The 24,361-nt window shown below is 43.5% G+C and overlaps 2 protein-coding genes across 5 annotated transcripts in view; one reads left to right on the top strand and one right to left on the bottom strand.

The window, feature by feature from the left end:
- STARD9 (StAR related lipid transfer domain containing 9) overlaps positions 1 to 2,614 on the top strand; it is a 199,452-nt gene extending 196,838 nt beyond the window's left edge. The window contains 1 exon segment of the mRNA XM_067558116.1: positions 181 to 2,614. Within this exon segment, the coding sequence (XP_067414217.1) occupies positions 181 to 282 (102 nt within the window). The 3' untranslated portion in view covers positions 283 to 2,614.
- A 5,136-nt stretch (positions 2,615 to 7,750) lies between these two features.
- CDAN1 (codanin 1) overlaps positions 7,751 to 24,361 on the bottom strand; it is a 40,663-nt gene continuing 24,052 nt past the window's right edge. For 3 of the 4 annotated variants that reach the window (XM_067557901.1, XM_067557904.1, XM_067557903.1), the window contains 12 exons: positions 24,140 to 24,194; positions 22,872 to 23,005; positions 21,863 to 21,969; positions 19,144 to 19,293; positions 18,565 to 18,628; positions 17,913 to 17,991; positions 16,580 to 16,737; positions 14,667 to 14,774; positions 14,220 to 14,283; positions 12,673 to 12,875; positions 10,945 to 11,052; positions 7,751 to 9,637 (listed from right to left, as the gene is read on the bottom strand). In XM_067557901.1, the coding sequence (XP_067414002.1) occupies positions 9,512 to 9,637; positions 10,945 to 11,052; positions 12,673 to 12,875; positions 14,220 to 14,283; positions 14,667 to 14,774; positions 16,580 to 16,737; positions 17,913 to 17,991; positions 18,565 to 18,628; positions 19,144 to 19,293; positions 21,863 to 21,969; positions 22,872 to 23,005; positions 24,140 to 24,194 (1,356 nt within the window). In that variant the 3' untranslated portion in view covers positions 7,751 to 9,511. The remainder of the gene's footprint in view (positions 9,638 to 10,944; positions 11,053 to 12,672; positions 12,876 to 14,219; positions 14,284 to 14,666; positions 14,775 to 16,579; positions 16,738 to 17,912; positions 17,992 to 18,564; positions 18,629 to 19,143; positions 19,294 to 21,862; positions 21,970 to 22,871; positions 23,006 to 24,139; positions 24,195 to 24,361) is intronic. The other variant, XM_067557902.1, reaches the window with a different exon arrangement.

Raw genomic sequence — 24,361 nt, 5'->3', positions numbered from 1 at the left:
GTGTACTTATTTTTTCCTGACTCTCTAGATCATCCTTATAAGTTGCCACATTATTTGGGACCTGCAGGCAGAGGGCTATAATATATATGTTTACTGTATACTTTTATACCACATAGCTTTGTGCAAGCTACTGGAAAAACTGTCTTGACTCACAAGCACTTAAACTCTTCTCTTCTGCAGGTTGATCTTGGGGCTCCAGCTGTCCCAGCAGGCCTTCTGAGCTCCATTGCTAAGCAACAGCCTCTGGTGATTGCTAGGCTAGCACATTTTTTTGCTAGTTAATGTTGGGCACAAAACCAGACCCATTGTTTCAAGCAGCTAAAAACCAGGGAACAGCTGTGAAATTCTTTAGCCTCACAGACGAAGTAAAATTTTGGCTTAGACAACATTTTCAGTCATGCCCCCTTTCAGAACTGGAGCTGAGAGGCAGCAACCAGAAGTGTACAATACAACTAATGGAGGATCAACAATTCAAGCATCAATGTTCAAAGAGTAAAACGTTCCTGGGGTACCTGCCCTTGCCAGAGGTAGGTCCCTAACTGCACTTGCTGTTCAATAGTGGGGGGGAAAAGTGCTGCCTCTAGAAAATCTGTCAGTCCTCACCTTGCAAGCAATCAGCATCTATATGCAGAAATGTGCTTGGGTGCAAAAGGCAGGTAACAGCAATTTCAAAGTGCAATCCCTTCCTTCTCCAGCCCATGTTTTCTTCCAAGACAAAAGGCAATGGAAGTGATGAAAGACAAAAATTGATAAATGAGTATATTATGGCCAGAGGCCTTTTACAAGCTATTACATAGAGAAACAAAACTGCTGTAATGCTCCTTGTAGCATCTGACAAGAATGATAAATATTGTAAATAAAGTCAGCTTGCCCCACTGGAGGAGTTACTTCATCTTGGCAGGGTTAAAATGTTAACAGCATGACCGACTAGTCGCTCTACACCTCACTTGAATGAAGATCTAGATCCAGTGTAAAATATCAAATTGTCACTATTCAGCAACAGTGGCAAGCAAAACACATCTCAGGACACACAATTTATTACTACTCTACTACACAATCATTGCAATGCAGAATTAGGTGCTTTGAAGTGGAGAAATCAAATTGACAGTTGTAAAGCAAGATCATTTATTTATTTAAATAGGGAGTAGAACTAATGATTCAAGTTGTTTCTAGAATTAAAATCCTGCAAACATGAAAAGTTTAGATAATGTCCTGATAGCTGTTTCATCATTTTTTTCACCTGTACTAAACCAGATTCTCAAGCCTGTGCCATTGGCTGCAATGGGACAGTTGCTAAGGGGCAGAGCCCTCCTCTTCATCGTTACCTTGCAGCATTCCAAATGAGCTCATGACTGGGAGAAAATCTCCAATTGACTTTTGTCTGAAGCTCCTGCTTTAAAGCTTTATATATAGAAAATCCTCTACTATGAAAATCTGGCATGGTCATGATATCCTTTTAAAAATAATTAAGGGGCTAGGTTTCATCCAGATATTTTGAGTAAAGTTCTTCAACATGGTTACAGCAGAGACCCACATAAAATATACTGTCCAGTTTACTTCATTAAATATCATTCACCTGCCAGAGAAAAGTTACAGAAATAGCTTTCAGCAAGTGAACAAACTCCCAACACTGCACTCTCCCAAGTACAATGTTTAAAGGGATAACAACCCATTTCTTTCTTCACACTTAAAAAAAGCCATTGTGTAGGGATTTGTTATTTGGGGTGGATTTTGTGACACACACAAAGCAGAACTCCTCCTGTCTGTAACTGCCCCAAACCCTTCAATTCAGACTTAGCAGTAGCTCCAGCCCATTGCAACTGGGAAAAGTGCCAATAAGGTATTTTATTGCAGCTAGACAGGGAAAGGTATGAAATCTTCATATAATCCATAATATATTTGCTGTTTAATTGAAAGGTTTGCTTGTTTTCCATTATTTTGGACATGGCACTCTGTTAATGACAAAGCAATTTTTTCAGGAAAAAATCTAGAGGACTCAAGTCGGTTGACAGTGCCTATTGAAGGATAATGTCTTATTGTACAGTGCATCAGATGTTTATTTTTATAAATGCATATGATTGTTTTTTCTATGTTTACAAATTAAGTTATTTATATATATGCTTGTTTTGAAGTTTTTATATGCTGATGAAGCTAATCTTTATTTTTACTGGTATCCAATTAATATAAGCGGTTTTTTTTAAATACAATCGTCAATTGATACTAAATAGCCCTATTTATACAACTGTTTCTTTTGCAAATATAACATTTTATGGTACTGTTAATGTGTGGGATTGGTTATTGAAGGGGAAAAAAAACTAGCTGATGTATTTGTTATCAAGACTGGGCAAAAACTTCCTGTCAGTATTTTACTAATATTATAGCAGTGGATTTGAATGATAATGAATCAAACCAATCGTACTGTACTATCTCTTATCATATCTTGCTCTCAACTAGGATTGCTATTTTCATATCCATAATAAATGGTATTTTCTACGTAAAGAGAAAACGCCCCAAGCAACGTTCATTGTCTCAGCTCAACATGCGATGTCTACTCAGCAGGACAGTTTTTGCCCCTAACAAAATGTAAGATTTCTTAATGGTCATTAAAATAAATATAAACTGAATTAGGTAACAAAAAGGCTTAGTTACTTAGTGATAAGAGATTAGTTCTTCTGTAGGCCTTCCATTTAACACACACTAAATAAGAAATAAATTATACAAGTTAAGTAATACCATGAAAAATTCAAACATTTTGCACAAGACATTTGCAGCAAAATATCCACTGAAGTGCTCAAAATGTTTTAATTTTGACTCAAGAATTTCTAGTATATGAAGTTCAGATCATCATTTGTGGCCCTTTCAAAGCACTATGACTATATCGCTTTTTCCATATAATTCAATGCCTAGCTGAGATATTGAAGTCAGCAGTATAGTAGTGAGTCCTCTCAAGATGCCTTTTAGGGTATCACACTTATCTACTCCCCAGGTGGAGGTCAGCTAGGATGTAGCTAATTTTCACATTTTTTTGGATGGCCATTGTTTGTTTTCTGCAGAAGGGGAGGATAGGCTTCTAGCTGCTGGGATTTGGCAGCTAAGGGGGTCCCTCACATGGAGGAGGGAGTAATGGGCACCATTACAGGGATGCTAGCTGTACAGGCATGGAGGCCTGTGAAAGGCTAGGAAGTCCTTTAGAGGGATATTCCTTCTTGTTTAGGATTTGCTGCTCAAGAGCCGACGTCGAACTCAGGTAATCTGGACTGGAATCCAGGAACAGACTATGGGCCAGAAAATCCTACCTGCTGGGAAAATGGAATGGAGCCTTTGGGTCAGTTCCAATAACTATAAATATCACTGCATCTTAGTCAAACTGGAATCACAGGAACACTTCATCATTTCATAATTCATCCAGATAGTGGAAATGGAGAGGAAAGCATGGAGAAGCTGATGTGGCTATCGGGGAACCCCACTGCATCTAATCCCAGTGGTCTTTCCCCGGTGAGGTAAGATTTTCACCTTGGCATTTCACCTGGACACAAACAGGTCCCATGTAGGAGGTGACCTAGCTGCCTGGATATCAGCTGGAACATTGCTTGGTTCAAGGGCCATAGCTGCTGACAATTTATCCAGCCTACTGATACATTCAGCAGTTTCATTAGGTGGATCGCCCCAATAGAGGCTATGCACTCAGGGGAACACCTGCACGGCAGTGATATTTAGACTTCATCTCCTTATGCTCCCTTGTCAGTTTATGTATACCATGGTCATTGGGTTGCAGATAGCCAGTGTGACACCACACATTTCTAGAAAGCTGATGTGCTGGAGCCTTGTTTTGGCCTTCAGCATTGCCTGTGTATTGTGGTGCCCCCAGTAGGCTCCCCCCCCCCCCACCTTGAAAGGCTGGCATGGGTGTAGCTGTGTTCAGGAGGAAGCATCCTTCCATCACACGGGATTCTTGTTTCCACCAACTGAGGGAAAGGAACTAGTGGATGGTAAACTTTCCTTTCCTTTACATCTCTTGTTGAGAATGCCTCCAAAGCCAAGCAGACTCGCATGGAGTAATTTCTATGCACAGGACCAAAAGAACTAGAAGCAGTGGACAAAGATGGATTGATGCCACGTTCTGTGACGTCTCAGTTTCTTGATCTTGTAGTCTCTCTCCTCCTGTGAGGTATCTGAAGATGATGCCCTGATTAGCATGGAAATAGCAGACAGACTTGTTGAAAGTCTCTGGGTAAGGATAAAAGGGGTAAAAAAAACAATGGTGATATCATGGGAGGGGTCTACTACAGACCACCTAACCAGGAAGGTGGTGGTGGAGGTGGCTTTTTTAAAACTAAAAAAATCATCCAAAGCACAGGACTTGGTGCTGATGGGGGACTTCAGCTACCCAGAGATCGGTTGGGAAAACAATATGGCAGGGCCCAGATTATCCAATAAGTTCTTGGAATATATAGGGAGCCAATTTTTTATTTCAGAAGGTGGAGAACTCTACTACAGGAGAGGCTGTTCTAGATTTGATTTTGATAAATAGGGAGGAACTGGTTGAGAATTTGGAAGTGGAAGGCAGCTTGGGTGAAAGTGATCATGAAATGGTAGAATTAATGATTCTAAAGAAGGTAGAAGGGAATACAATAAAGATGATGGATTTCTAGAAGGCAGACTTTAGCAAACTCAAAGAGTGGGTAAGTAACATCCCATGGGATGCAAGTCTAAGGGGAAAACAGTTCCAGAGAGGTGGTAGTTTTTCAAAGAGACATTTGAGCATAAGCGCACAAGAGCAAACTATCCCACTGCATAAAAAATACAGGAAGTCTGGCAAGAGACTACCCTGGGCTTAACCATAAAACTCAAAAAAGAGTCCTACAGAAAGTGGAAACTAGGTCAAATCACAAAGGATAAATATAAACAAACAAGACAAGTATGTAGGGACAAAATTAGAAAGGCCAAGGCCAAAACAAGATAAAATTAGCTAGAGACAAAGGGTAACAAGAAAACATTCAGCAAATACATTAGAAGCAAGAGGAAAACCAAGGACAGGGCAGGCCCATTTCTCAGTTGGGAGGGGAGGTGAGAGACAGTAACAGAAAATGTGGAAATGGCAGAAGTGCTAATGTCTTAATATGCTACAGTTAGATGTCTTCAAGTCACATGGGCCTGAGGAATACATCCTAGAATAGTCAAGGAGCTGACTGAGGAGATATCTGAGCCATTAGCAATTATCTTCAAAAAGTCATGAAAGATAGGAGAGATTCCAGAGGACTGGAAAAGGGCAACTATAGTGCCAATCTATAAAAAGAAAAGTAAGGCTAACCCAGGGAATTACAGACCAGTCATCTTAACTTCAGTACCTGGAAAGATAATTAAGCAATCAATTTGCCAGACACCTAGATGATAATAAAGTGATAAACACCAGCATCAATTTGTCAAGAACAAATGGTGTCAAACCAACCTGATAGCTTTCTTTGACAGGGTAACAAGCCTTATGGATGGGTGGAAGCAGTATATCTTGACTTTAGTAAGGCTTTTAATACTCTCTCATATGACCTTCTCTTAAACAAACTAGGGAAATACAACCTAGATGGAGCTACCATAAGGTGGATGCATAACTGGTAAGAAAACCATTCCTAGAGAGTAGCTATCAGTGGTTCACAGTCAAGCTGGAAGGGTATATCGAGTAGGGTCCCACAGGGATCAGTTCAGGGTCCAGTTCTGTTCAATATCTTCATCAATGATTTAGATAATGACATAGAGAGTGCATTTATAAAGTTTGCAGAACATACCAAGCTGGGAGGGGTTGGAAGTGCTTTGGAAGGATAGGATTAAAATTCTAAATGATCTAGACAAACTAGAGAAATGGTCTGAAGTAAAGTCAATAAGGACAAATGCACAGTATTCCACTTAAGGAACAATCATTTTGCACACATACAAAATGGTAAATGATTGCCGAGGAAGCTGTACTGCAGAAAATGATCTGGGGATCATCATGGATCACAAGCTAAATATGAGTCAACCATATCACACTGTTGCAAAAAAAATCAAACATCATTCTGGGATGTATTAGTGTTCTAAGCAAGACAAGAAGTAATTCTCCCGCTCTACTCTGCACGATTAGGCCTCAACTTGAGTACTGTGTCCAGTTCTGGATGCCACATTTCAGGACAGATGTGGACAAACTAAAGACAGTCCAGAGAAGAACAAAAAATGATTAAAGGTCTAGAAAATATGACCTATGAGGGAAGATTGAAAAATTGGGTTTGTTTAGTCTGAAGAAGAGAAGACTGAGAGGGGACATGATAACAGTTTTCACAAGGAAGAGGGAGAAAAATTCTCCTCTTTAACCGCTGAGGTTGGACAAGATGCAATTGCACCAAGGGAGGTTTAGGTTGGACATTAACTGTCAGGGTAGTTAAGCACTGGAATAAATTGCCTAGGAGGTAGTATAATCTCCATCACTGGAGATTTTTAAGAGCAGGTTAGACAAACACTTCTCAAGGATGGTCTATATAATACTTAGTCCTGCCATAAGTGCAGGGGACTGGACTAGATGACCTCTCAAGGTCCCTTCCAGTCCTAAGATTCTATGGAGTCTAAAAATAGGTATAAATAAATTCCTAGACTCTTCAGCCAGGCCCATAGCTTTGTCAATGCCCTGTGGGTGAACAGATGGAAGAGTAACATTTTGTATCAACAGGAGCAATTTCTGTAGGCAAACCAAAGAAAATGCCAATGACAGGATCTGATAGAATTATGCAGATAAGCCTCTACCTGGTCCATCAATGGAGAAGGTCTCCTGGAGAGATTACAGAGAGAGAAGGGAAGCTAGGATGTCCATTTTGTATATCATCTTCACTGACCATGCTTTTCGAAGTCTAGGATGGCCCAGTCTCTTCCTACTCCTCTTTCTTCACAGTGAGAAAAGGATCAGTGTCCTGAACCCATTTCTTTTTGAGGGGCAGATTTCACTGCCATTAGCTCTAGCAGGTATAAGATTTCCAACAGAATGAGTTTGGAGAGAGGATGAAGGAAGCCTGGCATTCCAGACAGTGTCCATACTGCAATGATGCTCATATCCACCTGTTTAAAGTTGACTGGAACCATCGGCCTGGGACATGAGAGATGCAGCTCCTTACATTTATGTCCATATGAATGCATGCTCTGTTGCTATTATATTGACTGTATGACAACTTGTGGACTTACCCTGGAAGAATCCTTGGTAAAATAGATTGGGGGAGGGAGGGAACAAACTTTTGCTTGTTTTGGCCCCAAAAGAAGCTTTAGAGGTCAGGAGGCTAAAGGGCAAGGAAGAAGGACTGAACTGCCCCTCCATTTGCACCACCAGCGGCAGACAATCTGGTTCCATGACACAGCCAAGCCCTGGAGCCTGGGGGAGAGCCTCCAGCGTTCACAGGAAGAGAGGTGCAGCCCAATAGTCTTGGACTTGGGAGAGTTCAGGATCCACACTTGATTAAAAGTAATGTGAGCAACACAACTCACCATCCAGCACAGGAACAATGCCTTGGCAAAGTCAGTGTTACACCTAAGTTGGCTGGACAAGACCCAGAAGCTTCACTATTGCAACAAAAACTTTACTGAGTGCTACACGATGAGCACAGCTCCTCAGCCATGCTTCTCAGAGACAGGCATCCTTGTGTGCTTTAGTTTGCACCAGTTTAAAAAAAGAAAGAAAAAAGCAACAAGTGACTGTGCACACTTCTGGCTTCATATACTTACAGTTCATACACAAAATGGCTGCATTTTGATCATCTGTTTATTATAGCAAATCTGACAGCTTCACTGAGATATCAGCAGTGAGATGGTCCAGTTATACTGAGCCCCACAGAGCAAGTGTGCTGCAGCCTGATGTGCACCTGCTCTTTCAGTTCCTATTGCGGCAGCTGTTACTGTCCACACCCTCTGTTCACATGATAGGGTATTACTGAATAACCTGAACACGATGAGAGCAAACAAACAAAACACTGTGATAAGACCGATACCTGGCACCTACAGTCTCCTTCAACCCAGCACGCAATAGTCTGAATAGGTGACAAAAACTATCCAAAACAGTTACAACGTGCCCATTGTCCTCTTTGGCTTCCTCGTTTTCTCTGTGTCCTGCAAATTTTAACAGTAGCCAGCTTTACAGAGTTTAAAACAATTTAACTCCTTGGCATTGCATTTTCTACCCATATCAGCAAGAGATAGATTCATTAGTAACAGAAATGGCCCATGCAAATAGCCTGGGATTCACCTTGTCTAGCTGTCTCGCTTATGTAACAAAAATTTGCTTTCTGAATAACCTGTATGTAGTGAGGAAAAGAGAGACCCCATCAACCTGTTAGGCAAAAAAAAAAAATCCTTCCTTATACAGGAAGGCAAATCCTATGCAAACTCTGATGAGTGACTTTAATATATTGCTAAGAAACCCAGTCCTCAACACATGGAACTTTGTATTTAAGATACTGAAAATTAGAAGCCCCTCTTTGTTGGCAGTTTCTTTTTTAAGGTGGATCCATGAGAGTGGACAGCACTCACCATCATACCATGAAAAGGACTGCTTCCTGCCAAACATCCTCAGGATGCTACTTCATGGGAGTCCCATTGCATTTTCAGTCTAGTTTCTCTAGTCTGCGCTTATCATGGTTCAGTATTTCTATGTAAGAACTCCAAAGTCAAGGCAATAAGGATTTTAAAGACAGTGAGTAACAGATACATGGCATTTATGTTCACACTACAAAAACAATGCCTCTTAAAATACTGTCAGCTCTCCCCAGTAAAAAAAGATAAGCAGATTATCTGCCCTTCATTTCTATAAAAAAATGAAATACAAGTTCTGCTTTTGTTAAGTGAGACACAAACATAAGCATGCATGTCCTTTAAAATAATCTGATCCAATGCTCCAAAATATTTTTTGTGACTTTACTTTTAAAATGAGTCTTAAAAAATGTAATAAACAAACCTTCAAGCTTGAGCTCATGGTGAAAAATAAATATCAGTTAATCTCCTTGGGATATGGTTTGACTTCTCTCTCCTGGTAGTACAACGGTGTCTTATCTAAAAAAGTCCATGAGAAATCACACTAAGATAAGAGATGGCACACCTTGGGAAACCATCCGAAATCCCTCCAGCAACGTAGCAGGTTTTGTGCACTTGAACAGATTCCAGGCTGTTCAGAGCCTCTTGCTGCATGAGTACGAGATGTGTTTCCACTATAAGTGTAGATCATCAGCTGTGAAATTCGGTAAGGTTCTTAAAAGATTTCCAACTTAAAGAGCAACTCTTGGAAGCATTTCCATTTGCAGATGTAAACACCTTCAAACACTTTGAGGGATGTGTGTTCCTGTCATACTTACAAGACTCTCGTTGGAGGGAAAGGTTGATGCATTTTTGCACAAGTGACCCTTCAATACAGTGTGATCCAAGCAAGGGGCTTCCTGAATGGACTCAGAAGCACCATCATATTCCACATTTTGGATTCTCCTCAGTTCCTTAATCCGTACAGAGATTGTCTGCACTAGCTTTGTGCTGCCACAGTACCTCTCGGTTGTCTCACCAATTCACAAGTCCTACTCCTGGGTTCTGCAACATGATGCTCGGATATAAATATCTTAGAGATAGTTTCCAATTCTTTCAAGAAATCCTGCAACAAACAATGCAAACCAGAGACCATCTTTTAAAAAGTGTGAACCAAGGGAAACAAAATTATTTTGGGTAATATAACATTGAGATTTCACAGGCCAAAACGGGGTCAAAGTTTTGTGCTGGGAAGTTAATGCAGTGATGCAGACTATATCAGTGAAAACAGTTAAAGCAGAGTTGCATGGGACTGCAGCTGCTGAAGTAATATGATACACAGATTTGCATGCCAAACCTTCCCTTTGATCTCTGTGCCTGTCCATCTTAGTTTATATACTAACCAGGTAACTGCACCTAAAAAAAAAATTACATGATTCTCAAAGGAGCTGAGCACCTGTGATTTCCACTAACTGCAGTGGCATTTATGGGTGCTGTGCATCTCAAAAAATGAGACCACATTTAGTCAGAAGACTAACTTAAGGCTCCCATATTGAAAAGTCTGGCCAACAGACTATGTTCTCTGCTGCATTCTGGTGATGGTAAAGAGAGTGAAAAGCAGCTGGATCTTGCCACCTGAGAATTTCCCCTGGCATAGAGAAGTTCTCAGCTGGAGCTGAGCCACATACCCAGCTCCCACTCCAGATCCCAGAAGCCTAGGCATGTCAGGGCATGGCCAAAAATATGCCGTACTTCAGCTATCCCCAGGTAGTTTCTGGTTTCTTGGGAACCATTGTCAGCAGGTATAGTTGGGGGGTTTTCTAATCTATGCTAGGGCAGGGCAGGCACAAATCCAGCCTAAGAATCAGGGAACTGTAACAAACCCCCTGACAACCCCCTACACCAGTGGGTGGGGGGAAGAAGCACAGCAAGGCCCAGGCCAGCCCCCATGTGGGGCAGGGAGGGAGCACTACCCAGCCCTGCTTTGTCCCCAGTCACACTTCGGGCCATAGCCACATTCTTCATCCCACTCCCGGCCCCCAGATGCACTCTTCACCCTACTCCTGGCCCCCAGCCACATGCCTCACCCTGCTACTGGCTTCAGACCACCCTGCTTCCAACTCCCAGCTGCACTCCTCATCTCGCTCCTGCCCCCAACCCCACTGTTAGCCATGGCCTTGGCCCCAGCTTCGGCTCCTGGTGCGGGGAGGGCACAGACCAGGTAAGGGGGATGTGGAGCAAAAAAGTTTGGGGACCATTGCCCCCCTCCCCACACACACACACACTCTACTGCACCAAGCAGAAACTCCGTGCTGACAAGAATCTGGGCCTAGGTCTTTGATAGAGGGGTAGAAAAAAATACAAAGCTAAACTCCAAAACTGACAGCATCCTCATATTCATGCCTGAATATTAAATGAAATACAAATACTTACTGAGGGCCAGAGAATTTCTCGGAGGCTATGCAAGCAGCTCTCTATCTCTGCATTTCCCATCAGACCGTGGTCAACAAGACCACGAAGCATAAACAGGAACAAATCCCACTGCAAAAGAAACAAGGAGTGTCAAATTCCTCAAGAGGGATTATGGTCTGCATATATTTACTGCTTTGTAAGAGGTCTGCACAAGTTATGTTTTGAATTTACTCTAATTTCTATTATGGGTGGAAAAATACAGGTGAAAGGAAGAAGTAAACTTTGTCCTTGGGTTCTGTGGACGAACTGCATCTGGTAGATTATGTCTAACATTCTGCATGGAATACATTTCCCTTGCAACTCATCTATTCTATTCTACAAAAAAACAATCATTCCATTTCAATGTTGATAAAAGCAAAGTAATGCACACAGGAAAACATAACCATAACGATACATATAAAAGAATGGGGTCTAAATTAGCCATTACCACTCAAGAAAGATCTTAGAGGCACTGTGAAGCATGTTCTGAAAACATCTGCTCAATGTGCAGCAGAAGTCAAAAAAAACAACAGAATGATAGGAACCATTAGGAAAGCAATAAATAAGATGACAAAAAAATCATAATGCCACTATATAAATCCATGGTACGCCAACATCTCAAATACTGAGTACTTGTTGCCCTAACTGAAAAATAGTACAGAGAAGTACAACAGAAGTGATAAGAGATATGGAACAGCTTCCATATGAGGAGATATTAAAAAGGCTAGGACTGTTCATCTTGGAAAAGAGACGACCACAGGGGGTATATGATCGAGATCTATAAAATAATGAATGGTGAGGAGAAAGTGAATAAGGAAGTGTTAATTATCCCTTCACAATACACAAAGCCGGGATCACCCAATGAAATTAACAGGCAAAAGATTTAAAACAAACCTAAATACTTCTTCACACCTTGTACAGTCAAGCTGAGGAACTCATTACCAAGGGATGTTTTGAAGGCCAAAAGTATAACTGGGTTCAAAAAAGATTCTGTAAATTCATGGAGGATAGGTCCATCAATGGCTATTACCCAAGATGGCAAAGATGCAATCCCCCACTCCCAGTGTCCCTAAACTCTAACTGCTAGAAGCTGGGACTGGATGACAGGATGGATCACATGATAAATTAGCCTGTTCAGTTCACTCCCTCTGAAGCATCTGGCACCAGCCACTGTCTGAAGACAGGATACAGGGCTACATGGACCATTGCTCTGAGCCAGTATGGCCGTTCTTATGTTTATTTTCAGTTCTGGATTCCCAGTTTAAAATACAGTAAGTGTTCCCTGCCCAACTAACTCAAGGACAGATTGGGAATTCCCTTCTAATTTTCAAGAAAAGCTGATATCCTCACCTGTAACTAGTCAGGAAAATTCTTCAGGCCCAACTTTAACCAGGGGGCCCATGTATGTTTACAGTCCTATAATTTCTCAAGTTGATCAGAAATTTTTTCATTTGTTCTGGCATGAAACTGAACAGCTTCTAGTGTTACTTGCATCTCCCCAAACACAAATATCATGGCCTGTCTTCTTGACAACACTATATGCTGCTCTTTCTTTTTCACTGTCCCTGAAGAAACTCACTGGCAGCTGAACAGTGAGAGCCAAATCCTGCTGGCCTTACTCACATGATAGTCCTAGAAGTTCACAGAACTCCAGTGAGTATGGCGAGCAGGATTGGGCAAGCTGGTTCTGGAGAGCTAACAAAGTCCCACCTCACGTTGCTCGACTTCTGCCATGTAGCCGACAGTCTTCCTGCTGAACATCAGCTGAACAGGAACAGGTGTCCAAAAGTCTTCCTTCCAGACAGACAGCAGCAATTTCAGAAGGCTGTAGACAGCATTCTTCTTCACTCGCTGTCTTTCAGGTTTCTTCTGGGTCTGAGGCTTAAGGCCCTGGATAGGAACACGATCTGAAACTATGGGGTGGAGGGGATGGACCAATACAGTTTATTACTATTACGTTTACAGTCATCTTGGTATGTGCAGCACATGGTTAGTGAGCTGACAGGCTTGGTTAGCACCAGTACAAACACCAAGGTGAAAACATTGATGAAGAGGCAGTGCAGACCAGCAGTTTCAACTGAGGGGGTCAGATTCTGGAAATTTGCAAAATTCTGGGCTCTGCACCCAAGGCAGAAGACACTGCAGACAAGAAATAGAAGTCTGTTCTGATGTTGACTAATGCTATTCAGCTGGCCTATTGGTCACAAAGCTGAGAGAAGAGAGACTAAATGCTACTAGCTAGTTTTATTACTAACAGAATGGGATGTAGTTGTCACTCCTACAGAGGGCAGTGATTACTTTAACTGAATACAGAATACAAAAAAATGTATGCTTTGCATTAATAATTTTGCTGGTAGATTAGTAGATCCCAGATTTATGTGGGGCTGCTACACTATTACTTTATAGTGGATGAACTATTTTTAATTATTCTCATTACAGTACTTCTAAATACAGCTAAACAATGAACCCTAAAAAGCTCTCAGACCTTCCCTGAAGTCTCTGTTCATCTCATGGAAAGGTAGAACTGCATTTCCAGCCCCAGAGAACAGCTCAGTGTAAGTTTTTCATCCTTCCAAGGTACAGGAGAGTGCTCTCTGAAAGGGGAACATTTCAAAGGGAGCCCTACTCCTCCGAAGGCTCTAGATAGCAGAGACTGGAAGATTGACCATAGGGAAAACTCTGCACCCACATCATTAGCTAGAAGCAAGCGAGGAGGTGTAGATGCACTCAGGTATCAGAAACCATAATCTGACACATTTAGCAAGAGGGGAAAAATCACACTTCAGAATTAGCTGCTGGATAAGAGATCAAGACAGTATTGCACTGGCTAAATCTGCACATAGAAGTCAATGAGCTACTGACTGACTCTCTCACAAGAGAGGCACAAAAACTGGAAACATTACATTTAGAAAAATGTTCAATTCCAAGAATCCAGAGACAGGGATCTCAGAGTCCACAGCATGTCTGAATGAGGGGGCCAAGAAATGGGAGGAGAAAAAAAAAGAGTGAATGAGGTAAATGTGCTGTTGAAGTATGGTCAGCTCAAAAGAATGAAGTTTGTGAGGGGTTTTAAGAAAGCAATCTCCCAGTCACCCTCTGGGTTTTGCAATGCAGCTTCTTTGCAGATCCAGTGGCACTTTTGTTACAATAGATCCAACTGAACTCTGAATTAAAAGCAGGGAGACCTAAGGGACACTCAGAGAGGTGAAGGGAGAGCGGTCAGCACTAACAATGCACAGACATCAAAACTGGCTTACCTAGGAGAGATGCCAACTCTACAGTGCACCTAGCCAGCTGCTGCTCCGAGGTGGGACACACAAACTGAAAACACAAAATTGGCAAGTCACCATCAGGGAATCATCCCAGAATCTGCAGCCCCTGCTTCAGGCTGAACAGACAGGAGCTTTGCGTTAAAAATAAATTAGGAAAGGTACAAGCAGTGTCAGCAGGAGCCACAGAGCTGCTGATTCAGGGTCATTAACGAATGCCTGGTTGGAAAGGTGCAGGAGATTCTCCATGGAAATAATCAATCTTCCCATACCCACACATCACACGCAGATATCTAGGGTCAGAGAATGAAACTTATCTTTGCTGCCTCTGAGCTCAGATGAAAGGTGCCCACCATACCTAGCACTGACGCTGGCTCATTTCACTAGCAAGTACGCAGATGGCTCAGAAAGCACTGTGTGCTTCTTTACTTCTACCTTTCTGCATCGAAGCGTTTGGCTCAGTCTTCTCAGCAAGCACTCCAGCTGGACATAGCAAATTCCTTCTCCTTCATCCCTGGGGCCCACAGCAATGCAAAGCACATCCTAGATGAAAAGGCAGCAACAACTCATGTAATAAATCATACTTTGCATTTCTATAGAGAGATCACTGGACTGAAGATGAAGTGATTTATAACCATTCCTTAATCCTCACAACTCTCCCCTCCCAATACCATAAAGGAGGTTACATCCCCATTTTACAGATGAGGAAATGGAAGCAGAAATATTAACACCAATTTTTTCAAACTTGGGTGCCTAAATCTGTATTTAAGCATATAATAAGTGGCCTGATTTTTGCCTGTAACTCTCACTGATGTCAATATGGGCAATAGGTTCTCACCACCCTTGCAATCACATCACCTATTTAGGCACCCAAATTTGAAAGTTTTGGTCCAAGTGATTTGCCAAAAGTCACAGAACAAATCAGGGGCACAGCCAGTAATAGAGTCCAGGCCTTCTGACTCCCAACCCCACCCGCCATCTTGTGCCTCAACCATGACTATGAGGCTCAACACCATTATTACAAGGAGCACTATATCACACTCCAAACAAATGTGTAGCATTAACTGTCTGGTTCCGTGGATCATGCTTTTCCTGATGCTGTGTGTGGATAACACCTAGCATCACCAGTGACTTACCAACCAGTATTAGCATCCTGGAATAGCAACTAAAGGGCAGAACATCAATTAGAAGAGATGGGAAACAACTGCATTTTAGAACTACAAAAGGACTGCATCGGATCTAGTGACTCCAAATTTAAGCTTTGTAAAAAGCAAGGTTTTACAAAAATGTAAGCTCTTCATACAACTTTCCATGATTTTTTTTTTTGGGGGGGGGGGGGGGGAAGGGGGGAAGGGGTGTGTGTAATTCCAGTGGAAACATGTTTTCTTAACAAAACACATTCCACTGCAGTTTTTGCCACCAAAACATTGGAGGCAGTGGCCTAGTACATGTGAAACTGATAGAAATCTGACTATAGCTAGTCTATTTTCACTAGCCAGGTAAATAGAAATGAAACTCAGAAAAAGAAGCTGAACGAATAGTGAAAAGCAAATGATATTATTAATATTCTTTCACGTTTAATAATTTCAGGTAATAGTGAAAGAACAGTTTGGGGTTTTTTTGATAATATGATTTTTAAGAGAACAGCATCCATTTAAGCTTGGGATAGGAGAGGTGGGAAAGCATTTTATGTCAGTTCTAACAGGAAGGTAATCTGGAAAAATCAAGCCATCCCACCACTCCTTTCTTTCTGTATATAACTAACTCCTCCCAAGTTCAGCTGAGTGGAGAGGGGAAGGCAGGCAGGCAAACCCCTTTCCATGGATATAGCAGACTGGAACTCAGCAAACCATTTTGTTGGTGCCTAAGAGGGAACAGAATCCAGCTAGCTCTGCAGAGCTGATAGGGATAAAGACCAGGAAATACTTCAGTCCCTGAAGTCAGCAAAGCTCACTGAAAAAAAACATACACGGAGCAGATCTGCAGAGTAAGGAGGAGCCATTTTGACATGGTCACTCTTCAGAACAAAGTTGCACATAGCTCTCACCATGGAAGGATGGCTCTTATCCCCAAAGCAGGGACTCTGGACTGGTGCAAGAGGAGTTAGATGGACATCTCTCTTCCTCCCCCTCCCCTGCCCCAAGCAGCCATTTCACCATGAACACTATATTTGATTGGGCCCTTGAGACCAGAATGCGGATCTCTAAGCAGCTACTGGAGGGAGGGAGAAGCAATAGTAGGAACCCTCCAGGCTCAGAGCTGGTTCCTTGGAACTGTGACAGCTGTACCCAGGGGAGGAAAGTCAAAGAAGTATCAGTGTAACCAAGGAAGCAGTGGAAGTTCAGTACTTTGATCTCATTGATGATCTGAGAGGGGAATGGAGCATGGTGCTGGCAGCCGGGGGGACAACTTTTCCTCTCCCCCTCTGCGTCCTCACTGGGCAAGGAAGGTCCCTGGACTCTCAGCATTCGATTAAAGGTAGTTCTTACTTCTCTTTTGATCAGTGCTGTAAGGAACAAAGAACAGGGCTTATTACGTTCATATTTTTCCTCACAATGGATATGGAGAACAGCATTTCCAGACACCACATCATGGGCTGTTCCCTCAAATCTTTCTCCAGTGAATGGTGTCTCGGGACCAGTGTGAGGAATGTGTTAGGTTTCCAACAGCTCAGCCCTCTGAGCTCCTATTTCTTCTCATAATCACAGGCTTCCTCCCCCACATGCAAGGCACGGGCAGAGAATGCTGCACACACAGCTCGTCTCAGAAGTGTAGATTAATGGTAATACCTAGCCCATCTCTTGAGCTTTCTATTAGAGGATCTCAGTGTGCCCTCTGAACATCAGTGGGAGACAAAACTAGCACCACTGTTTGGTAGTGTTTACACTAGAAAGCTGAACTGGTGTGTTGTGCCAGTTTACACCACAGTGCTTTAGGATGCCCTCACTAGCCATCACATCAATTTATGTTCTGAACCCAGCATCCACACCAGTGTTGCTCTAAGCCTTTTTAGCTGCAATGCCTGCTGGGTACCTATCCCACAGTTCCTGGCACAGCTGCCAGAAGCAATGGCTTCTGGGAGATTCTGAAATGCTACCAATGCACTATGGGACAGTAGCTGGAGAACTATCTGAACCATTTCTCTGCCATCAATGCTAGCAGTAAACCAGTGCAGTCTGAAATGGTTCTGACTAAATTGGCATTCTGCTGAAAGTAATTCCAATCCAGGTGGTACCTGTTCCGCAGGCAAGCCCTAAGGAGTACTTGTTTGTGGGGACACATGGTGTTTTACAAATATGTTGAGGAGACCAAGCAGTTTTTAGTGTTGTAAATGTCTAGCGCAGACAAGACTAGCCCAAGTGGCAGATTAGGAGGAAGCCTCCCATACTGTAGAACCCAGCACCCACCAGGCAAATTCCTGACCTGAGATCCTGAAGTAACCTAAGTCTGAGAATTCAAAACCTAGTAACATGCACTGAGGGTTGGACACCAGATGGGTGAGGACAGCAGCCCCGTCCCCTGCTTCTAAACAGGGATGGATGGGCAGGACAAAGCTTTGACTACAAAAAAACCAGGGAGAGCATGTACTTCATTACACTGGAAAGACCTCTATCCTCTGATCTCATAAAAGTCCCTCCCTTCAAGTCAGGAGCAGCTACAGTGCAAAGAGCTGAGGTCTACCTGTGATGTTGGTTGACAGCCAGGTGCAGGCCTTCTCAGTAGCCAGTCCCACCGCAATGTCTTCTGCTCTACTCAAAACCTTTGGAATGAATAAGCAACAGCATTAGTTAACGCCATTCACAGCACAGGACAGCCCTGCCCTACTGGGCAGGGAGAGACAAGGGAACAAACTCTCTAGGAAAGAGCCTTCATTTCAACATACATCATTCAGAGTAAACGTGTGTCTCCTGAAGAATTCAAATGGGACGAGGCCACTGTCATGGAAACTGGGTTCTGAAATGTCCAAAAGGGTCCTTTTACACATTCTCTATGTGAAGCCCATTTACTTAGGCAGAATTTGGTGCTAAGAAATATGTATTACATTAATTAATGTAAATTAAATATGATTAACGCATCACATTAATCATAATGGGAGTTAACCCTGAAGTCAAATGATGATGATGCAAGTAACATTTAAGTATTTTGCTGCTGGATCATTTTAGCAGAAACGCCCAATTAACCTGGGCAAACATGAGGCCAGAGTGATTTTACATCCATGTGTCAGTAAATTTGATCCTCCTATCATGGAGAAGTTTAGAAGTGGCAGCAATGGTGATACAGGGATCTTGACCAAGACTGAAGCACCAAGCCTTTAAATAGACACAGTACATACTGCGGCAGATGTCTCTTCTGGCAGCAGCACTCTCACAGCCTCAGGGCCTTTCAATCTGCAAAATCTGCAAAGAAAAAATGGCAAAGAAAATACATTGTTGGGTCAGCCAAAGCTCTAGGGTGACAATCAGAGATGTCCCTGCAGGGACTTCCACCTGTTCTGTTACATTTCACCACTTGGACATCATGGTGGGTCCCACAACCAGGTAGGACCGAACCAGGTAAGCCAAGTTTTAATTACAGGCTCCTGCTATCAGCAGTTGAGCCGAAACACCCGAGGATCCCTTCCTTCCTCTCCCAAAAGAGGGGAAAGTACAATGACTGGAGCTTAAGTCAGCTTGAGCTGGAGGCAGCTAGGGTACACAGGACTGTATCCTCCTCAATGTATCTCTCTTTCCATGAGCAGGAGGCATCCGAAGGGAAACTGAGCTCAGGTTACAGGGATGCAGCTAAACACACCAACGTGACTGAAGCAAAGGTTGGGGTTTTAAAAATACTGGTGTAACCTCAGAGCCTGCACAGCATTAAGGAATCTGCAATGAAAAGGAAGAGAAGTGACTAAGTAGCTTCTCCTGCTTACTCTCTGCCTTTGTGGAGAGCCTGCGCCCCTTCCTCGTACAGCTGAGCGCACACCTCGTCCAGCAGTTTGCTATGATTAGCATCCTCTTCCTTTACCTTATCCTGCAGCATGACCTCTGCCCTTTTGACCAGTTCTGCTACCAGTGTTGCTCTGTTACAAGCCAATGGGACAACAGAGAGAACAAGTCAGGAAATCAGTATAGAACCTTTATATACTGCTCCAGAGGACCACAGATGAAACAAAACACTGAGGCTGTGTCTACACTGTCAGTGGCAAATTTGCTGCCGTCAGATTGATTTATCCGATTCAATCGAGCAGCAGTGAAGACATGCTCAATCGATCCAGAAGTCAATCTAATAAAACCACCTCCCCAAAAAGCGTAGCGCTGCGTCAATGGGTCTGCATTTCCCATCGGTGCGGCGCAGCGCAGTGTAGATGGCACACTAAACGGAAGTTACGAAGTCGATGGGAGATATGCAAGCTACTCTGCATAGCTTGTGTAACTCCTGTCGACTGCTGCCGAATTTCACCAGCAGTGTAGACCAGGCCTGAGATACATTAATAAAATACCATGTGATGGAATTTTTTTTTTTTTTTTTTTTTAAACTCCCCCTCCACAATGAGAGTCTCATCATCCCTAGACCCTTTCAAACTCACTGTAACTCATTGCTGCAGGATGTTCTTGAGGCCCAAAACAGCAAGATTCAAAGGGGAGTGTAGGTTTCTATGGCTAACAAGAATTCCAGAGTGATCAGTTATTGCTAACAAATTTTGGAAGACAAATTAAACCTCATGCCTCAGGGCTTAAGCCAATCTCCAACTCAGAGGGTTTAGGATGAGACCCAACATGGGGGGCAGATTATCCCACAACTGCTTACTGCAAGGTTTCTTGTACCTTCCTCTGAAGCATATGGTGTTAGCCACTAATAGAGATAAGACATCCAACATGGCAATTCCTATTATTTCCACATTCACTCCAAGCAGACATAATCCAAAGTGACAAGGGATACACAGCCGTCCCCTGAAGATGCTCACAGAAACACCTTAGGAGTTGACTGATACTAAGATCTTTTGGGAACACTAGTGCAGACAGGGCTTCAAGCAGTCAGTCACTGGCTCCCTGCCTACACTAACACTCACACTAGTTACCATCAGCACCTGGCAGCACTGAGCTCAACAGGCAGTAGTAACGCATGGACATTTTAGAGCAATCAGCCTAGCTGTAGACAAAGCATTACAGTCAAAGGAAAGTGTCTGCTTACATGATCTATGTAAAATGAACTGGAATCTATGCCCAGGACTTACTGAACAGATGCCTATGTGATAAAGCCACCACTATGCTTGGCCCCTCAGTAAAGAAGCCAAGGGTAAATGGGACAAGACAAGAACCAAACTCCCTTCCTCACGCCTAAAAGTGGATCCCACTCTGACCAGGGTAATTCACACTAGCAGTGCAATACCATGAAAGCTTGCTCTGTTTGCACTGTACTTCTTTTCTGAACAGAGCCCTTCAATCCCTGAGACCGTCAGTCCACTGCTTTCCAGCCAGCACTCAGGTTCTCTCTCTCTCTCTCAGATTTTAACAAACAATTTAGAAAATCAAAAAAGCCATACAGAATGAGAAACCTCCTTCAGAAGGCTCATTAAAGAGAAAGAAACACTCCCTTGCACTCTGAACAAATATGACTGCCGGTGGATCGCTGGCTAAAGCGGGGGAGTGGGGAGTATTTAACATCCAAGAAAGAGTCTAAAAACTGGCAAGCACTGCTCAGAGATGCAGAGAGATCCCTGTCTTAGAGGAGAGTGTCACAACAGAAATGGGGCTCAAAGCAGTTTACCCAATAAAACTTTTTTCAGATCTTTCTACATGAGATCAATCTTTCAAAGTAGAAGCAGGGTGCTGCTGGGAGGGGACAGGGTGGCTTATTCTGCATTATTCTCCAGAGGGTGCAAAATGGATTCCATTCCAATCTCAGCCTCCTTAAGGAATCCAGGACAGGGAAAAGCACTTCCAACATCAAGGTAGAGATTCCCCCCCACCTCCCTTCCCCACAAAGGGAGGTGGCAACAAGTCTTTACACCAGCTGAAATACTGAGCTGTGATTTAAAAGTAACACTGCCCATTTAGCGTGCTGTCCAGCTGAGGGTTTCTCGTAGAGCTTTACTCCAAGTTAGGCCCCCCGACACTCAATCAGGGCGGGAAGTATTACCACTGTCATCATCATCCTCATTTTCACAGATAGGGTATTGAGGCAAAGAGAAATGAAGTGACTTGTGTCCAACGTGGCAGAGCAGGTGAGTGGGTGACTCCCAGGCCCTAAGTCACTCATGTTTCACAATACCTGTAGGAGGCATCCAATGTGGGGAGTGGGAGGATTCGGTCATATGCAGAGGGCTGACACTGGGGGACAAGGCAAGTGGTCTGACAGCAGCTGCACAGATGTCTAGTGGATGGGCCCTTCTGTTATACAAATCCCCTTCCATCTTAAATAGAGGGAGTCATTTTCACCTGATTAAATGGAGGAAGCATAAAGTGGTCCCCACTACACTAGCCCAATATGAGCGCCACCTTTTACTCCAATCAGCTTCAGACTGCTGACCATCAGCAGAAGCCAATGCAGCAACCCCCCTGCAACTGGACACACAAACATTTGGCTTCAGAGGATTAAAAACCAACAGGGAAGCAGGGATTTCCAGAGGTGCCCCACCCAGCACTTACTTGATGTGCTTAACGCAGTTGGATCCCACTCTCTCTGCCACAAACTCCACTGTTCTCCGCAAGGATGGAGGCTGATTGTGGAAGAAGGCCTGCTCCAGCTCCACCTGCTCAAGAGGAAGAACAAGAGCTACAGACAGACTAGGGCACACCACACATTCCTCTCTTCTGCACCACAAGAATCAATAGGTCCAGGGCATATTACTGTGTACTGCAAACAACAGAGCCAAAGGCACAAAACTTGTCTATACAAGAGCATTTTGGGATCACAACCCTGGCACATCCTGTAAAATGTTTATTTCAATTTTCCTTTCACCTTTGAGCCCAAAGCTCATTACTTTTGACTTGTGAGAAATCACAAAACAATTGACTGATGAAGGGGGAAAAGAGGAGAGAAAAGAAAAAAAAAAAAAGACACGGCTAGCTCTGTCCATTCTGAGACCAGCACCTTCTCACAGCAGGCTGCAAATGGGAGCACTGTATGACAAACAGCCATCCCTATGGAGTGTTGCTTTATGCCCTTTAATTATAGGATGGGCAACACTGCACTACACACAGAACTCTCATCCGTCCTACCATGGTTACAGAGGAGTTAGAGCAGAGTAAAAAGAAAGTGAAGGTTACATGCCAAAGAGGAGAGACAGGAAGAAAGACGAGGTACATAAGAATCAGCTCTGTGTTTGACAGGAAAGGCTTATGTATTCAGGTTCTCTGGAACTTAGAGCCCACACAGTATCAGTACTGGAAGATTTAACAAGCAGAGAGTACAGTCAGTCATCTTTCCTCTCCTGTTCAACAAGAGATTTTTTGCTGCCTATGCCTGTATTGTCCCCCCTCCCATAGTTTCAGGCTACCACAGTGCATCCTGCTATCTTGTGAACACTCCCTCCTTCGTGTATCTGTTGTGAAAAGCCACTTCACCATGCTCAGAGCGGTCTTATTACGTAGAAACAGAATGGATCCCTAACTTGTGCAAGAGCCAGTACACAAGGCTCCTCTCAGGTTCCTCTACCTGCAGTTTCTGCTGGGTAATGGAAGGTTTAGGTGCCAAGGACTCTGCAGCAGTTGGGGTTATTTTCCTTATAAAGCCACCATTCTTTGCTCCACTGCCAGCCACAAAGGAAGCCAGCAGCTTCCGCAGCTCACCTATGAAGAGAAACAGGTGTGAAGAGTAATCCTCACATGCACAGTCATGACGGTGGGTAACAGAGCCAGATATGCAGAGAGAAATTCACTGACCCAGGTTCTGCAAAACCTCAGCTTTTGTGAAAGCAGAGAAGAGTAAGGTTGGGATCAGGGAAGGGGCAAGCACAATCCCAATATCCCACATACACAGGGTGGTGAGGAAAGCAGGACACAAGCCCCTACCCTTGCAGGGTGGCAAGGCACCCCAGAAGCTGCACTCACAGCAGGTGACAACAAGGCAGGACACGGCTTTCCAACACTGAGGAGTGACCCCTCACAAGGATTAGGGAGTAGTGATTTTGACAGGCTTTGACGACAATCCCACCCAGTCCTCCTCAGCCTGCAGGATAGAAAGGGCCACAAGGGTTGTGGGAGAAGCAGGAATTCTCAGCATTCCAATGGGGTTACCGAGAGAATGCTGGCAGTGAGCTCCGTGAGGGGATTTCAACCCTTCAACTTGTGATGAGCATTCCTCATGTACGAATCACTGCTCTGATGTACAGCCCTCCTTGCAGCCACATACACATCAGTGTAGCCCCAAGAGGTAAAGCTTCCCCCTTTCATCTTCAAAGCAAGCACTGGCTCTCCACAATCGTCAGGCGGGTGCCTCCATAGTATTAGCGCACAGCCACCAGGAGGCAGTCTCTCAAGGAATCAATGCTAATGAGAGTGTTCCTCAGTCAATCCTGACAACACAAGCTTGACAGTACCGTATATGATGGGAGGGATCCCTTTGTACCTTGACCTCTGCCTTCAGTAAATGTCACCTTGCAGTCCAGGGTAACATCACAATCCAATCTTTTCCCATTTACATGCAGTATGGGGCAGTGTGGCATTCCCCCATTCAAGTCCTCCGTTACACGAAGAGACAGGCTCCCCCTCTCCTCTGAATCACTAACACTGCACAGCCAGAACAGTCAATCGACAGTCTTGCTCTCCCTGATAGGTATTTCTATCAACTGCTGTTGGAATTCCCATGACTTGGTCTCTCCATGAAGGTCAGTGTTATGTGGCTGAGATTTAAGGTTGTAGGGAGGAGTAAGAAAGACGATTTGACTCCCCGGTCCAAAGAACTAACACCAATAAAATACTCACCAAGGTAGGGACAGCAAGTATAAAGTAACTGCTGATCCACCAAAGGCACAGAATCCTGGTAAAAGAAGAAAAGGAAGTTGAAAGACAAAATAGCTACAGAAGGATTTTAGAGGATTAGAAATCCCTCACATATCACACAGATGTCTCAGGGCACCTTACCAAAAAAATGGAACTAATCACAATCCAGATCAAGTGTATTTGAAGGGAGACATGAACTTTGAA

This window comes from Emydura macquarii, unplaced genomic scaffold (genome assembly GCF_026122565.2).
Source record: "Emydura macquarii macquarii isolate MOO-44397 ecotype Brisbane River unplaced genomic scaffold, CSIRO-AGI_Emac_v2 contig_1876, whole genome shotgun sequence".
In the NCBI taxonomy this organism is placed as follows: domain Eukaryota; kingdom Metazoa; phylum Chordata; order Testudines; family Chelidae; genus Emydura; species Emydura macquarii.
The sequence above is the reverse complement of the archived record's forward strand: the minus strand, read 5'-3'. Positions and strand labels throughout refer to the sequence as shown.